The following is a 16081-nucleotide window of genomic DNA, read 5'->3' as shown; positions in this document are numbered from 1 at the left end:
ACAACCTGGGGTTCTGGGTTTCAACTTTTAAGGAGATTTGGTAAATAATGTGTTTTTTTAGTGGTCCTACTTTTAGAGCTTGGGACTTGGAGAGTAGGTAGGGCGCCACCTATCGATTCCGGCTGGCCGGCTGCTGAGCATGTCACAATCTACACTGACCTATATAGAGATCAGTGGTCTAGTCCTGCGTCACGTCAAAAAAAGAAAACGACAAGAATCTGTATCTTAGCATTAAAATAATTCAACCATGCAGTCCATACTGATTCTGTCCCTTCTAGTAGGGATACTACTTGTTGTTCCATCATTAGTTGTAGAAGGGGGACTTCTAGGTGGCTTGGAACCTGCAGATGATCACGATGATGGGGTTGTCCGTGCGGCACATTTCGCTGTCGTGGAACTCAACAAGAAATCAAATGCACTCTTCGCGAGCAAGCTGACTGACATAAAATCTGCTAAAAAACAGGTTAGACCACTTTCACTCATCTCTATGTGCTAAATAAAAGCTCTTGTTTAAAGGGATTTTATAATTCATTTCGTCTGTCCGTGGTTGTGCTTACGTGGTCCTGGTGGTAGTTTTTTTTATGGGTCACTTGCTATTTTTGTATTGCATCTATTTCGTGATAATGTTTGGTGGGCGTTGAGGATTGAGCGCATAGATAGGTGGGCATAAAAGATTGTAGAGCGCCTAAGGCGCAAGATGCGTAACTCTGGCTGAAATGTGAGATCCCACTGGACGCCATTTCGGCAAGTAACTCTTTTGATACAACAATTTTTATATAGACCAGTGCAGTTCAGTGCAGACAATGACCATTCCTATCATTAATGGGAAACAAAATATTCACTTGCTGAAATGGCGCCCATGCATATTTTACGTTAAACAATAGACATTATGCACATGACGTCATTTCAGTACGGCGCCTCGCCTTGAGGTTAAAAGGAGGTTATTCATTGGGCAATCTATGTGCGTTTCGATTGTTTCGTCACCGTTTGACCTCAAAGATGGCGGCTGGATGACGTCAATGCATAAGGTCTATAGTATAGTATAGATAAAGCTTCAGTTCCCCATCTTGCGCCTCCGGCGCTCTATAATCTTTGGTGCGCATACTTGTAGGCATAGCCAATACTAATTAAGCGACTGCCACACTGCAAGTCTCGCACGTATCGGAACGAGAAAGCACATAACCTCCCCCAAAAAAATTTTTGCTGTAATTATATTTGATGACAAAATCTGAAGGACAAAAATACTCTTTGATACAACTTATGATAAAATAATAGTAGAATTTATTCACAATCCACACAAAATATGCCTTGAAATTGCATGGATTTCCTTCGTCGTTTGTTGTGAACTAAATACGACGCGCCATCATAAATGATTGACCGGGTTAGTTCACAAAGTTCACCTGCACAGGTACATCCCGATTTGTGGAGCTTGTGCAGTAGTATAAATTCACCAACACCAGAAAGTAAAAATCAAAGGAAAACCACTGAATTTTCGAAGCCTACGGTTGAACACTATACTCCACTTTTAAAACATCTTTCTATCTAACCATATCATTGACATTTCATAACAAATGGTTTCAAACTCATTTCATAGACCCACTCGACCGATCCAAGGCAACGTGTCCCTTTTTCAAGTATCAAAAGTTTGCATGTTTAATGTTTAATTCATAAATACCTCAGACAGTTTCGCTATTCCTATTGGTGGAGAGCACCTCATGTGGGTGTGTATAAAACCTTTGTTTATGACCATTAAAAAGTGTTGAAACATGGGCGTGACACGCGAGCTTGCACCTGTGCTTATAAGACAGTTTCTTCATTCCTATTGGTCGAGAGTAACGGCCGGGACAGTTGTGCCAAATCATGCTATACGCGCAACTCGCACAGCATTCCCCTATAAGGAGTTGTTTACCCGAGGGCGGCGAGGGCCTTACCATTTTATAGCTAGAGGGGTGTTGTGTTGAAAGAAATCATTGAACAATTATAATTTTTGCATTTATTTTCTTTTTTGACCAAAGGTATTTATGAACTGGAATCTATGTGTGTTGAATCGGTTTTCAACTAGTAGTTTAAACCCGCCGAGGCCTGGTTCTTGATAATTTACCTCGTTGGGATTAAACCACTTGAAAACCTCTTCACCACACATTATTTCCCTTATTTAAAGGCACTGGACACTATTGGTAATTACTCAAAATAATTATTAGCATAAAACCTTACTTTGTAAACGAGTATAAATGGAGAGAGGTTGATAGTATAAAACATTGTGAGAAACAACTCCCTCTGAAGTAATGTTGCTTTCGAGAAAGAAGTCATTTTCCACAAATTTGATTTCGAGACCTCAGATTTAGAATATGAGGTCTCTTTATTTTTTCTTTCATTATTATCTCGCAACTTCGATGACCGATTGAGCTCAAATTTTCACAAGTTTGTAATTTTATGCATATGTTGATATGCACTGAGTGAGAGGACTGGTCTTTGACAATGACCAATAGTGTCCAGTGCCTTATTATCAGGTTAACTTTCAACTTGATGCATAAAATATGCATGGATCAATCGTTCATTGGAGTCGGGAGACAATAACGGGAAAACCCACCCTTTTTCTGCATGTTTCGCCGTGTCATGACATGTGTTTAAAGTAAATCCGTAATTCTCTTGTTTGAATATTTTCTCAAAAAGTAAAGCATTTCATGGAATAAGTCTTCCACCCTTACCTTCTGTAACCCTGTAAGTTATTTGTAAATCTGTGAACTTTTTTTTTTCTGTTCCAAAAGTGTCCAATGGCTTTAAATTGTCCTGTAACTTACATATGAGAGAAACCCCTCTTACATAATTAAGGAAGTTACTTTTGCAAAACATGTATTGATAACGTTTCATTTTGTTTCATTCTATCTTTTGAAGGTTGTTCAAGGAATGAGGTACTATCTTTCCTTTGAGATGTCCCAGACCAAATGCAAACTCAATAATGGCCTTGTCCTAGACCTAGATTCATGTGAAACGGATAATAAAGTGGTAAGTTGCTTTTTGCCAGTCAGGAAAAAAAAACCCTACCTTTTATTTATATCTCATTCCATCTAATTGTCAAAAGCCAGTCTTCTGATGGAAGAAAAAGACACCCTGTTCGCACAAGTTCTGGCTTTCAGAATGCTTGATTTAGAGACCTCAGCTGAGGTCACAAATTCAACTAACTCAAAAACTATGTTACTTCAGAGGAAGTCATTTCTCATTTTTATACTATCAACAGCTCTCCATTGCTCATTACCAAAGTAACTTTTTATGCTAACAATTATTAGCAGAAAAAAGATGCATACATCGAGTCTTTGACAAAAATAGATAGACCACAAACATTAGGACTGCATGGCCCAGTTGGTAGAGTGCTGGCACAGTAATCCAGTTTGTTATAGGTCCAAATCCAGATCGAGTAAATTTCTTGTTTGTTCAACAAACAAATTATCAATAATATCAAGCCACTTTACACATGTTTTATAGTTTACAAAATTGTTCTTCTTTTGATAAGACTTGAATGTACACATTTGTAAATTCTTATATTATTGTAATTTTTGACCAAAGACATCATAATAAAAGTATAGCAGTTATACTGGGCATCCCATGTTAATCTAATGCGCAGACTTGTCCCCTGCATTTTGAATTCAAACATGCTTGTTATTAGTACCACACACATGATCCTTGTCATTTGATTGGTTGAATATGCACCACTTTCCATTAATTTGCAGTGTAATGCTCTACAATTTTTTATTATTGGACAGGCACCCATCCAATATGGAAATTATTGGATCCTACTCGGCATCATGTCCAAAATATTGATTCAATTCAATTTTTAATTCAATTTGATTGGTCCTACCATGGAGGAAATTCACTATGCATACGTGCAATACAGGAAAAATTATTAACACACTAACAGAAATAAACTACTGGAAATAAATAAAAATAATTAATCAGAAAACTACATAATAAACCACAATGGAATCATATTGAAACCCACTGAACAACATCTAAGCAGAAAGTAAACAAAGTAGTTAAACGCAATAGGAAAACAAGACAAAAACGACAGACAGACTTTTGCATGTATCCTGGTAGCATTGGAACAGTTCCCTCTCTCTGATCCCCACCAATTTATCCAAAGTTAGTTTCTATTTGAGTCATCCACGGTGTTTAGAATTTTATCAACACATGTGCAGAGTGTTGGTTTCCTGGGTGGACAAGTTTCTGTCGCTCTGTTTGGGGGGACAATCGCAGTGTTTATTTTTTGTTTCATTTTAATTTTGTTTCCAATCTATTTGTCTTTCTTTGATAACAACAGAAGCAGCTCTGTACAGTGATAGTCTCTGAGTTCATGGGAAAGAGTAAGCTCGAGGAGTACTCCTGCAAAACAGCCTAAGAAAGTGAGCACTTGGCAGGATAGAAGGTTTTACATGTAACTTGATAAACATGGTATTTCAGAAATATTAAGAGCAAATTCGAAAAAGCTTATCCCAAAAATTGTTAACAGATTGCGATATGAAAGGTATTTTTGAAAGCATGGGTTATTGGAGGTTAATTAATAATGAATAAATAAAAATTATATTTTTGCAAACAAAAATGAGAAACCTTGTTTAAAGGGTCTGGGTACTTTTTGTACGACACAAAACACAATGTCCACAGATTTACATCAAACTTACACAGCTTGATGATAGTAATGGTAGAAAGCTTCCCTTAAACTACTACTTGCTGAGGTGCTGTAGCTTTTGAGAAATGAGTAAACCAAGTCACAAAAACAATTTTCGGTCTTAGGAGACCAAAATAATGTTAGCATGTAAAACGTATTTTTTTGACATTTTTATTTATTTCTCAAAAACTACATCACCTCAGCAAGTAATATTTTAAGGTAAGTTTTCTATACTATCATTATCCTCAAATGGTGTAAGTTTAATGTAAATTTGTGGACATTGTGTTTTGTGTTACCAAAAGGACCAAAATCCATCACTCTAACTCCCTAGGATCCTTCCTTGCTCTAACCATGGAGGTAGACAAACTCCAACCTAAACTTTAACTAGGGTGGTATGTCTGCAGATCGCATGTCACGCATTATCATTATGGGTGCAGTCCTCAATCCAAGAGAATCAAATAAAATGTGTTGATTAGTTTTGAAGGGTTTGGGGTAGCCTTGCTCAAGGCGGTCGAATTATTCAAAAAAGACCGCCAAAAAAGACCGCCAAAAAAGACCGCCACTGTAAGAAACCCCCATCTGTTATTATACACTGTGCGTAATCACATCGCACGACACGACACCCCCAGTACTGTCCACATGCAGAAAGTGGTACGAGTGCAGATGACTTGTGCACAGTAGTGTCTGGCGGGCATTGAGTGATGTGAGTGTGTATATACGGGTGGGTGATTATACACACTACGCCAGCGTATATGGTTGGGTGTCTTTTTCGGAGTGAATATTGCGACTGCCTTGAGCAAGGCTAGATTTGGGCTGTTTACGATTAATCCAGGTTTATGATCAGTATTTAAATAAGCTCCCAGTTACGTGATATTATCATCCATTTTGTTTCCACAATGAGGCTGGCAGTGAAAGTAGTCTGGCACCATTTACTCATGCATGTGTCCATACTACGGTCACTAATTTATAGTGCAAGAAACTCAACATGGGTGATCTGCTCTGAGCTAACTGAGGGATTCCTTACAGCGGTGTAGAAATGTCTAGTCCAAATCGGCTCTCTTCAGAGCCAACACTGTTTCAAAAGAGAATCATTACATCCATGGTTGTACTCGCAAGTTTACTGTTATTTATAGTTTATTCTTATCGTATATAGTTTGTTTACAATTTCACATACAATGTTGGGGTTGTAAACAAACTTCTTTCAATTGAGCGAAAACTTGGAGATATGTTTTTTTTTACTAAGAAAGCATTGTAATTCTTATTTAAATTGAATATAATTATAAAAATAGTATTAAAGGTTTTCTCGGTCAGTTTCAGCAAATGAGCAGCCGTTTTATTTTGTGTGCGTTCGAATTAAAGCGACATGTATTTTGCCTCTCCAGCTGTTACTGCAGCATTTCAAAATCAGAATTCATAAATTCAATTTCGCTTTGAGGCATTCAAATTTTTTAAGTGTTCAATATCAGCTCTCTTTTTCGTGACACACAATCATTCAATTTAGATTGACTGCCCAAATTTCAGAAATGACTGCCCAAATATGAACTTGAATGGTATAATTATTTTGCTTAATCAAATGTGACCTTTTTCATAAGCATTTGATTTTGCAGGAAATAGAGTTGCACATGTGGTTAAATTGGCTACCAGGTACTTATTTGCCGAAATTGACTGAGAAAACCGTCTATAACATTGCAATAAATTTAACATTGACATTTTTCAAGAAATGTGTACAAAGTGTGTTTCATGTTTTAATCGCTGAGTATACAGTGCTTATCACACATAAATTTTACAATATAGTATTTAGGCTGCATTCATACAGGAAATCTCCCCTTGTTTAAGAAATTGCACCAATAATCTTGTTTAATTTCTGCAGTTTTAAGTAAAATACATGCATATCCTTAAAGCCATTGGACCCTTTCGGTAAACAGTGTTGTCCAAGGCCCACACTTTGTGTACCACAACTTCAAATAACAAACCTGTGAAAAATTAGGCTCAATCGGTCATCGGAGTCGGGAGAAAACAACGGAAAAACCCACCCTTGTTTCCGCGCGTTTCGCCGTGTCATGACATGTGTTTAAAATAAATCCGTAATTCTCGTTAACGAGAATTTATATTGTTTTGCTGTTTTCTCAAAAAGTAAAGCATTTCATGAAATAATATTTCTAGAGAAGTCTTTCACCATTGCCTTCTGTAAACCCTGTAAGTTATTTGTAAATCTGTGAACTTTTTTTTTTTTTTTCTGAACCAAAAGGGTCCAATGGCTTTAAGATCAATGAAAGCTTGAAATTGAATTTTTTTTCGTTTAGATAAGCCAATTTCTCAATGCTATCAAATGCTTCTCAATGTCCAACTAATACAAATTGCAAAAATATTTTTGTTTGTAATCTGCTAAAAGTGAGGCCTTCACACATGAATCTGTGAAATCAATTGTTTTAAATGAGGCGTCCAATTACAAATTTTAGAAGTTGTAATTATGGGTTCGTTTAGCTCCCCTAGGTCGACCCGGTCTACCCCTGGTGCGTTCAAATAGCTTTGACGTCTTTCCAGGGGCTCACCCTGGTCAGCCCCCAGTGCCCTACTTGTGGAGTGGGTCACTTGGGGGCTGGCCCCAGGTTCATGACGTCACTATGAGAGCGGTGAGTGATAGTTCGTTTAGCTCTTGTCAGGGGCTCACCAGAGTGAGCAACGTGGGGTAGACCCAGGGAAGCTAATCGAACGCACCCATTAAAGGCCCTGTTTCTTCACTTTTAACATTAGCGCCCTCTCGCTCATAATTTTTTTTCATGCTGTTCTGCGAGGGTTTGTTACACCCTCTGTTAGCAAAAGCAGCGACAGTTACAGCACTAACCCATGAATCAACCACCTAAATTTTAATTACAGTAATTAACTATATACACAATAGTTTGCATGTTTCTGATGGTGTAATTTGCACCTTGGCCGCCTCTCACATTATCAAAATATCTGACATGTACATCACATAGGGCCTATTATCATTACTCATAAACATAACAACTGGTTAATATTATTACAGCAGTTAACATTTCGCCTTTTCAGAAATGAGTCTTTTCCGGTGCGACAGCCTAAAGCAAAGTCGATCAAGGGACTAAAGTTAGCTATTTTCGACCATTGGGCAATTTTGCGTGGTACCCAGGATGTATTTCATGCATAGGTAACCATGGAACATTGACTAGTGGTTGACAAATAGTCGCTGATTGAACTTGCCCCTAGTTGCCCCTCTATCTTCAGTTAAAAATGTTACCAGTTGCACAGCTACCAGTTACGCAAACTCGAAAACCCTTTGGGAATTTGAGAACGTTGTTTGGTCCCATGCTTGCTTTCTCATGCCAACCTGATGATTGGAATCTCTACAATGGTTTAATTAAAACTTAATTTCCTATTCCTCCGGCAACACACCGATACTTAACCAATTCTTGATTACATTTAACGTGGAGAAATCAATATTATGCTAAACCACCAAGAGCGTTCAACTGCCCATACTATTGTTGTTTGCCAACTGGTATACATTATGAACTATATCACCTGTAATATCAAATCATCTTGGCCCAATTTCATAAAGCTAAGCAGAAAAATTCTGTTGCTAGGCAAATTTGCGTAGAGCACCAGATGCAATGTAGGCTTAACTTAGTTAAATTTTGGCTGGTAACCTGTTTAATACTTTTTCATGCACGTTTTTTGTGCTTCCAAGTTTGATAAAATTGGGCCTGTGTTGCAGTGTACGCTTTACAAGGATCCTGCCTCCCTTCTGCCAGCATACATCATACAGGTCAGACAACCTTGGTGCGAGTCCCCTCCCAAATACTGATAAGTCTACTAGGTTCTTAAAGACACTGGACACTATTGGTAATTGTCAAAGACCAGTCTTCTCACTTGGTGTATCTCTAAACAAAACTGTGAAAATTTGAGCTCAATTGGTCGTCAAAGTTGCGTGATAATAATGAAAGAAAAAACACCCTTGTCACACAAAGGTGTGTGCTTTCAGATGCTAGATTTCGAGACCACAAAATCAAATTCTGAGGTCTTGAAATAAAATTCAAATATTTTAGTGGAAAATTACCTCATCCTCTAAAACTACGTTACTTCAGAGGGAGACGTTTCTTACAATGATTTTTCAACAGCTCTCTATTGCTCGTTACCAAGGAAGTTTTTATGCTAACAATTATTTTGAGTAGTTACCCAAAGTGTCCAGTGCCTTTAAGGCATTTACAAGAAAGACTGCTAGGGTCAAAATGTTTTTTTTTACCTTGTGTGACTGTTGTGAAAATTCTTAATTCTTAAGGGTCGAAACCTCGGGGCGTAATTTTTTGTTTGCAATAATTCAAATTACTAAATAAATACAAATAATACATACTTATTTGCTTATATGAATGTTTACTAATACAGGCTTTGCTACAGCATCATATTCATCTGAACTAAGATGAATAAACACTTCAAATTAATAATTTATCTTCCACCCATCAACCACAAAGTTGTATTTGAGCGCTTATGTAGACAAAATGCATGCTTTTCATAAAATAACACTTTACTATTTTGATTCAAATCGCAGACTGCATAGTGGTTAGTGCTAAGGTGTGGTGTTAATAATTAAATACTATATTGTGAGTGTTTTTTGTTAAGGTTTTAGTGCTATTGGTTAAGTTAATGTGTGCAATGCAGCCGATTTCACGAAACGCTAGGATTAATCCTATCTCGAGTTAGGAAGAGTAACTCGTCCTAATTTAATCTTAAGGTCTGCATGCTCCAGTGCAGGGTTGGGACTCGTCCTAAGTCCTAAGATTATTTGTAAGTTGGGAAGAGTTTGCTGAAATCGACGGATGGTATGTTAGTCTGTATTAGGGTGAGGAGTAGAGAGTTCGGTTTCACAAAAAACACTTAAAATTACCTAAAGACAAGTTGTCAATATTACCATGGTGATTTGTATTGTGGCATCACAGGTTACCAAGTAACTCAGACTGAATTTATTATCTTAAGCTCTTTGTGAAACCAAGCCCTGGTGTTGTGATTGTTGCCATATCGCAACAGAGTCTGGGCCCAATTTCATAGAGCTGCATGCTTTAGCACATAAAGTGGCAAACAAACAAAAAGGTAAGCAATAATTTTCTTTTTAAGCAGCTCTATGAAAATTGGGCCCTGCTCTGCGCTCATTTCACTAATGCGCGCATTTCACTCCAATAATGCATTTGTCTATTTGGCGCTCACAGTGTACTCTTTTTCCCACACTTCTTGGAATATTACACTTATTGAGCAATGTGTCAAGTTTGCCTCACTAGAAGGGCCTAGAATACTTTCAATTAATTTAATCTTACAAATCTTGAAATCTTATTCCCTCAAAATAGTTGAAAACATTAACATCACAACTTTGTCATAAGAAAGTCAGGGTTTCTATCTCCAAATCAACTGATGGATTAACAAGCTGCATTGACAATAATGTAATTGGAGTTTGACAGCTTCAAGAAAAGTCTAGTAAACAATAATATAAAGCCGTCACTGAGGTAGCGGCTGTGGGTGTGGCCTGACCGCCATGTCAATATGTATGAAAGCATTAAATGAAGCCATAGCAATAGCCACAGCCAGCTGCATGTTCGGACAAGAACTAAGATGGTCCTCTCTTCATTGTTCCAGTTTAACACCATCTGGCTAGACTTGACACAGTCTTTCTAATGTGACGACTTCCATAAAGTATCACTACGCAAGGTGAAATCACAGTGGAGATACATGACGCAGTCTTTCAACTGATGGCCGGCAGTCCGAAAAACGTTGGTTAGTTTCACCATCCCTTTGTCCATTGATTTGTTGAGCACTATCTGGTTAGACTTGACAGTCTTTCTTCTATGGGGTCTTCCAAAAAGCGTTAACTTGTAGCGGAGAATCGTCTTGCTAAACTTGACGTAGTCCTTAAGTTGATGGCAAGCGCAGTCCCCAAAACATTGGTTAGGCTCAAAATACCTACGTCACTTCAAGAATTAAGCAGAGAGTCACCAAGCTAGACAGCTCCTTCAGACAGTGGCATTGATGAGCCTCAAGATTGGGTGTATGGGCATCATCTCAATCTGTAAAAAATTTAAAAATTAAAAGAGATTGATTTTGATAAACTCTTTTATCACCCAGAATCAGTCGTTCTGAGGAATAGTTCAGGCCGAAAGCTTTCTAGTGCAAGACAATTCTTCTCCAGCTCCAATCAGTTCTTCTAGTATCGGACTTGCTCACTCAACATCCCAGGTTTTCGGGTTTTCTTTTTGCGTGTGTTTTCATTTCTAAAAAAAACTTGAGCTTCTATTTTAATAAATTTGTCCACCAGTTGGTTGTTTGGTGAATGATTAAATCTTTCATATCAACAATTTTAAACCCTCAAATGTGTTTATTCTGAAACAATAACTCGACTAACTCCAAATCAGTCTTATTACGTGTCTTTTGATTATAATCAGTTTCTGAAAACTTCAATCACCTCCTATTTTGTTGAATTTTTCCACCATTTGGTTGGTTATGTGATGACTTTATTGAAAACTAAAAGATGTGAATGAATGTATTGTTTCAAATTGACCATTGGAAACCTTCAAAGGTCTCTGAAACATCTACTCCGTTGCCAAATTTGTGGGATGAACATTTTCTTCAAAGAAAACTTAAGGATGAACTTTTGTTAACTTACCCAAGCGGTTTATTGTTGTTTCTGTGCACCTGTATCCTCCAAAGATGCTCATCCAAACAGGTCCAGTTGTGATCACCCCTCCATCCTCCAACGATGTTCATTCAAAAAGTCTGTTGGTATCAGTGAACAAGAGATTGCTCATCAACTAAGGAAAAGATAGTAGCAAAAAAATTAATCTCTGTTTATTTACATCATCTTTGTGATAAATTGCCAGAAGAGACTTCAATTGAACGATTTCAATTTGTTTGGTTTTACAAATGTTGTTGTTGTTGTTGTTTTTTTGCAAGTTAACTGATTGTTTTACATCAGTGGTTGGCTGGTCTTTCACACTTCTTGAAGAATCTCACATTTTACTTCTTAGCATTTTGACCTGTCTTTACTACTTAAAAGAATTTTTTCTAAATCAGATTTGGTGTTGCATATTTTGTTTTTCCTCCAAAGTTATCATCATAATAGACTTGACAATAGTCCTTCAGTTGGTGGCACGCGGTTCAACAAGTGTTGGTTAACCTCAACATCCCTACTCACCTCAACAGAACGTGTGACATGTAAGAGTCATCTGGATGGACTTATATGACACACTCCTTTAGTTGGTGGAACTTGGTCCAAAAAGCAGTGATTGGCATCAAGATTGGGTGTAGGTTCTCGAGAGAGCATCATCTTAATCTGTAGAAAGTAATAAAAAAATATAAAACATAATTTGTATAAACTCTTGTAAAACAACAATCTTTTGTTCAAAGGAATAGCTAATTTTGAATGCTATCATGTTCAAGAACATTCCAATCAGTTCTTCAAGTAGCCGTTTGTTTGTTTGTTTAGATGATCTTCCCATCAAGAGAACTTGGCAAACTCCCACAAGGGGATATAAACACCATGCTGGCAACAGCCAATATCTCTTAAACAAACATTGGTTTAACGTCTATGATTATGAATGAATTGCACAAAATCAAGAAACTGTGATTCAGTAGACGACAATTATTCTAATCATTGTGAAATCAGCGGTTGAGCTTGGTGGGATTCGAACCCACAATCTTGTGATTGCAAGTCCTGCAGTCTTATTCCACCTGACCACAGTGACATAGTAGTTAGACACAAGCAAAATCCCAGGTGTTTTTCTTTTCTTTTTGTGTGTGTTTCGTTTCTAGACAACTTGGCCTCCTATTTTAACGATGTTTTCCACCAGTTGGTTGTATGGTGTGTTTAGTTGCAAATGGATGGCAATGATTAAATTTTTCAAACCTTCGTTTTACAACCACTACAAAGGTGCTAATTCTGAAACATGAACTACTTTGTCAATTTTCTGGGATAAAACTTCTCTTCATATAAAAGTTCTAGAATGATTATATTTTAAAAATGTTCAAGGTACCAATTCTGAGCGTTGGATGATCTTCTCTTTAAAGACAAGTTCAGAATGAATTTGTTCAAACTTACAAAGTGGTTTGATCATGACTCTTGGCACCTGTTCCCTCCCAAGATGCTCATGCAGGTCCAGTTGCAGTTACCACTTCACAAGAGACTGTTCAACTGATGAGGGAAAATTTAGTTGGCACATATTTATCTTTATGCATTATGATCTGTATTATCAAGAGTTGACTCATTTTGTTTCTGGAAGGATTTCAATTTGTTTGGATTGTACAAAACAGTAAATTTTATCAAAGCAAGTTTTAACTTGCTATGCTTTTATAATTTTAAAACTGATTAGTTGGCTGGTCATTCATTCTGCTTAAGGTTACAAAATCTCAAACTAATTAGTATTTTGGCTGCTGGTCCACAACTGTTTTTATTACTTCAGAGATTTGTTTGCATTATAAAATATTTGTTTGGGAGATCTAAAATCAAATGTTTGGTTGCAAGTTTGTTCCTGTGCATAATTATCAATTTGCTAGACTTAAAGGAACACGTTGCCTTAGATCGGTCGACTTGGTCTTTGAAAAGCGTTTGTAACCGTTTGTTATAAAATGCATAACAAAAATATGATTAGAAAGATGATGTAAAAGTAGAATACAATGATCCACACAAACATGCCTCGGAATTGAACGCTTTCCTTATACCTCGTCGACTAACACGATCGGCCATTAATGGGAGTCAAATTTTTGACTCCCATAAATTGCCGACCATGTTAGTTCGCACAGTAAAAGGAAAACCATGCAATTTTGAGGAAAGTTTGTGTGGATCATTGTATTCTACTTTCAAAACATCTTTCCAACCATATGCATTTTATGAAAAACGGTTTCAAACGCTTTTTATATACCAACTCGTCCGATCCAAGGCAACGTGTTCCTTTAACACAGTTCCCTCAGTTAGTGGCAGACATTTCAAAAGATATTGCTTAGCCTCAACAACTTCACTTACTTTAAAATTTTGAACTTGTAGCCAGGGCTAGACATCTTCATCAGTTCATCATGTGGCACAGACTTGACACAGTCCTTTCTGCAGATGGTGCTACTCTGTCCAAAAAGCATTGATGATTGGCTCAGGGTGTAGGTTACCTCCAGAGGTAATCATCTCATTCTGTGGTCGAAAATAAACGAAGTATCTTTTTTGTAAAAGCAAGTTTAGCTGGTTCTATAAATTGTTTAACCTTAAAGGCTGGCTGGTGGATCCATCTTGTTGTTGTAGAATATCAAATGATTCTAGTATTTTACGGCTGGTTACAACTGTCTTTTTTTTTTAGATATCTTTTTGGAAATCTGTTGTTTTCTAGGGTTTTTCTTTTTTTCAAGATTTAAGTTTTCCCTCCATTATCAATAAATCGATCCATATAGATTTGTTTATGATCCTCCAAAATTCTTGACTGAGCTGTTCCATTTGTAGAGATAGTCTGTTCTTCACCAGTCAAGTTTAACCTGCTGATATATTATCCCACTTTTGCATGACCACTGTCCCTATAGTTGCATGCATCAACCTTAGTCCACCTTGTTGAGCGGTTTAATATGGCTCTCTTTTAACATCGGTTCATTACAGTCCCCATTATTTTAGTCCACCTTGTTGAGCGGTTATGGCTCACAGCGACTGTGATGAGACCGATGTTAAAAGAGAGCCTATAACAGCTCAACAAGGTGGGCTAGCATCACCTCAGCTCAGCCGAAGTCAGGTTCACCATATAATACCTGGGACCTCAATACTTGACCAAACCAATGTCATCTTTGGTGTTCCAAATGCTGCCGTCTGTGCACAATTGCTCGACACAGTTCCCCCTTAGGACTATTCGATAATGGACTGTGACAAACCAAAAACATTGTTTAATTTTTTATAAATATACATTTTTATGTTAAATTTTTGAACGAGTAGGATTTATTATTTCCCTGGTGTGGGTTTTTTTGCATTTTAACTCATTATACCTTCTTACTTTAATGTCTTTAAGACTTAAATAATTATAGATTTTTAATAGATGGCCAGGGATACTGAAAATAAAGGCCTTCGGGCTACATTTTTTTTGGTGAACTTTTTTTTAAAATTCCAGGCATATTATGTCCCTGGCTTTTCTTTGCGTATTTTGTATGTGTTTTTATGCTGTAAAAATAAATAATAATTATAACAGCCTGTAGAGGAACAAAAGTTAGAGCTGTGGGGAAAAACTCGCCCTCATGCTTTAATAACTTAAACCTTACCCGATACTTAACCTTTGATGCTTTGATTCCGCTGACCTCGGATCACAAATCCAGGACATCAAAGGGAGATTCAACACCGTCACTCATTTTTCAATCATCTTGGAAGAACAGAATACAGACTGTGAAGAAAAAAGTAGTAGCCTGTTAAAGCCAGGCAAGAGTTTGTGAGGAAAAAATGCTTGTTAGTCCTGGTGAAAAAGACACTTGTTAGTCGGTGTGAAAGAAAACGCTTGTTAGTCACTGTAAAGAAACGCTTGTTAGTCACTGTAAAGAAACGCTTGTTAGTCGCTGTGAAAGAAACGCTTGTTAGTCGCTGTGAAAGAAACGCTTGTTAGATGCTGTGAAAGAAACGCTTGTTAGTCGCTGTGAAAGAAACGCTCGTTAGTCGCTGTGAAAGAAACGCTTGTTAGTCGCCGTGAAGAAAACGCTTGTTAGTCGCCGTGAAGAAAACGCTTGATAGTCGCCGGGAAGAAAACGCTTGTTAGTCGCTGTGAAGAAAACCCTTGTTAGTCGCTGTGAAGAAAACGCTTGTTAGTCGCTGTAAAGAAACGCTTGTTAGTCGCTGTGAAGAAACGCTTGTTAGTCGCTGTGAAAGAAAGGCTTGTTAGTCACTGTGAAAGAAACGCTCGTTAGTCGCTGTGAAAGAAACGCTTGTTAGTCGCTGTGGAAGAAACGCTTGTTAGTCGCTGTGAAAGAAACGCTTGTTAGTCGCTGTGAAAGAAAGGCTTGTTCGTCGCTGTGAAGAAAACACTTGTTAGTCGCTGTGAAGAAAACGCTCGTTAGTCGCTGTGAAGAAAACGCTCGTTAGTCGCTGTGAAGAAAACGCTCGTTAGTCCCTGTGAAGAAGTCGCTTGTTAGTCCCTGTGAAGAAAATGGTTGTTAGTCGCTTTGAAGAAAACGCTTGTTAGTCGCTGTAAAGAAATGCTTGTTAGTCGCTGTGAAAGAAACGCTTGTTAGTCGCTTTGAAAGAAACGCTTGTTAGTCGCTGTGAAAGAAACGCTTGTTAGTCACTGTGAAGAAAACGCTCGTTAGTTCCTGTGAAGAAAACGCTCGTTAGTTGCTGGGAAGAAAACGCTTGTTAGTCGCTGTGAAGAAAATGGTTGTTAGTCGCTTTGAAGAAAACGCTTGTTAGTCGCTGTAAAGAAATGC

The 16081-nt window shown here is 37.6% G+C and overlaps 1 protein-coding gene and 1 long non-coding RNA gene across 3 annotated transcripts; one reads left to right on the top strand and one right to left on the bottom strand.

Annotated features, from left to right (window-relative positions):
- The first annotated feature begins 158 nt into the window (after nucleotides 1–158).
- LOC117296928 (cystatin-C-like) lies at nucleotides 159–4471 on the top strand. The gene is made up of 3 exons (XM_033780037.1): nucleotides 159–463; nucleotides 2896–3006; nucleotides 4316–4471. Exons 1-3 carry the CDS (start codon nucleotides 248–250, stop codon nucleotides 4391–4393), a joined length of 405 nt encoding a protein of 134 aa, XP_033635928.1. The 5' UTR covers nucleotides 159–247; the 3' UTR covers nucleotides 4394–4471.
- Nucleotides 4472–9406: 4935 nt separating this feature from the next.
- On the bottom strand, nucleotides 9407–15470 carry LOC117305675. Of its 2 annotated transcripts, none has more exons than XR_004520715.1 (6): nucleotides 14933–15470; nucleotides 13674–13832; nucleotides 12753–12845; nucleotides 11850–11987; nucleotides 11322–11466; nucleotides 9407–10725 (listed from the first exon to the last, which is right to left on the bottom strand). It is a non-coding gene; the product is annotated as an uncharacterized LOC117305675 (long non-coding RNA). The 2 variants fall into 2 exon arrangements; XR_004520710.1 differs by having other exon boundaries at nucleotides 14945–15470.
- Nucleotides 15471–16081: the final 611 nt, after the last annotated feature.

Source organism: Asterias rubens, chromosome 1 (assembly GCF_902459465.1).
Source record: "Asterias rubens chromosome 1, eAstRub1.3, whole genome shotgun sequence".
NCBI lineage: Eukaryota > Metazoa > Echinodermata > Asteroidea > Forcipulatida > Asteriidae > Asterias > Asterias rubens.
This window is presented reverse-complemented; position numbering and strand designations above follow the sequence as displayed.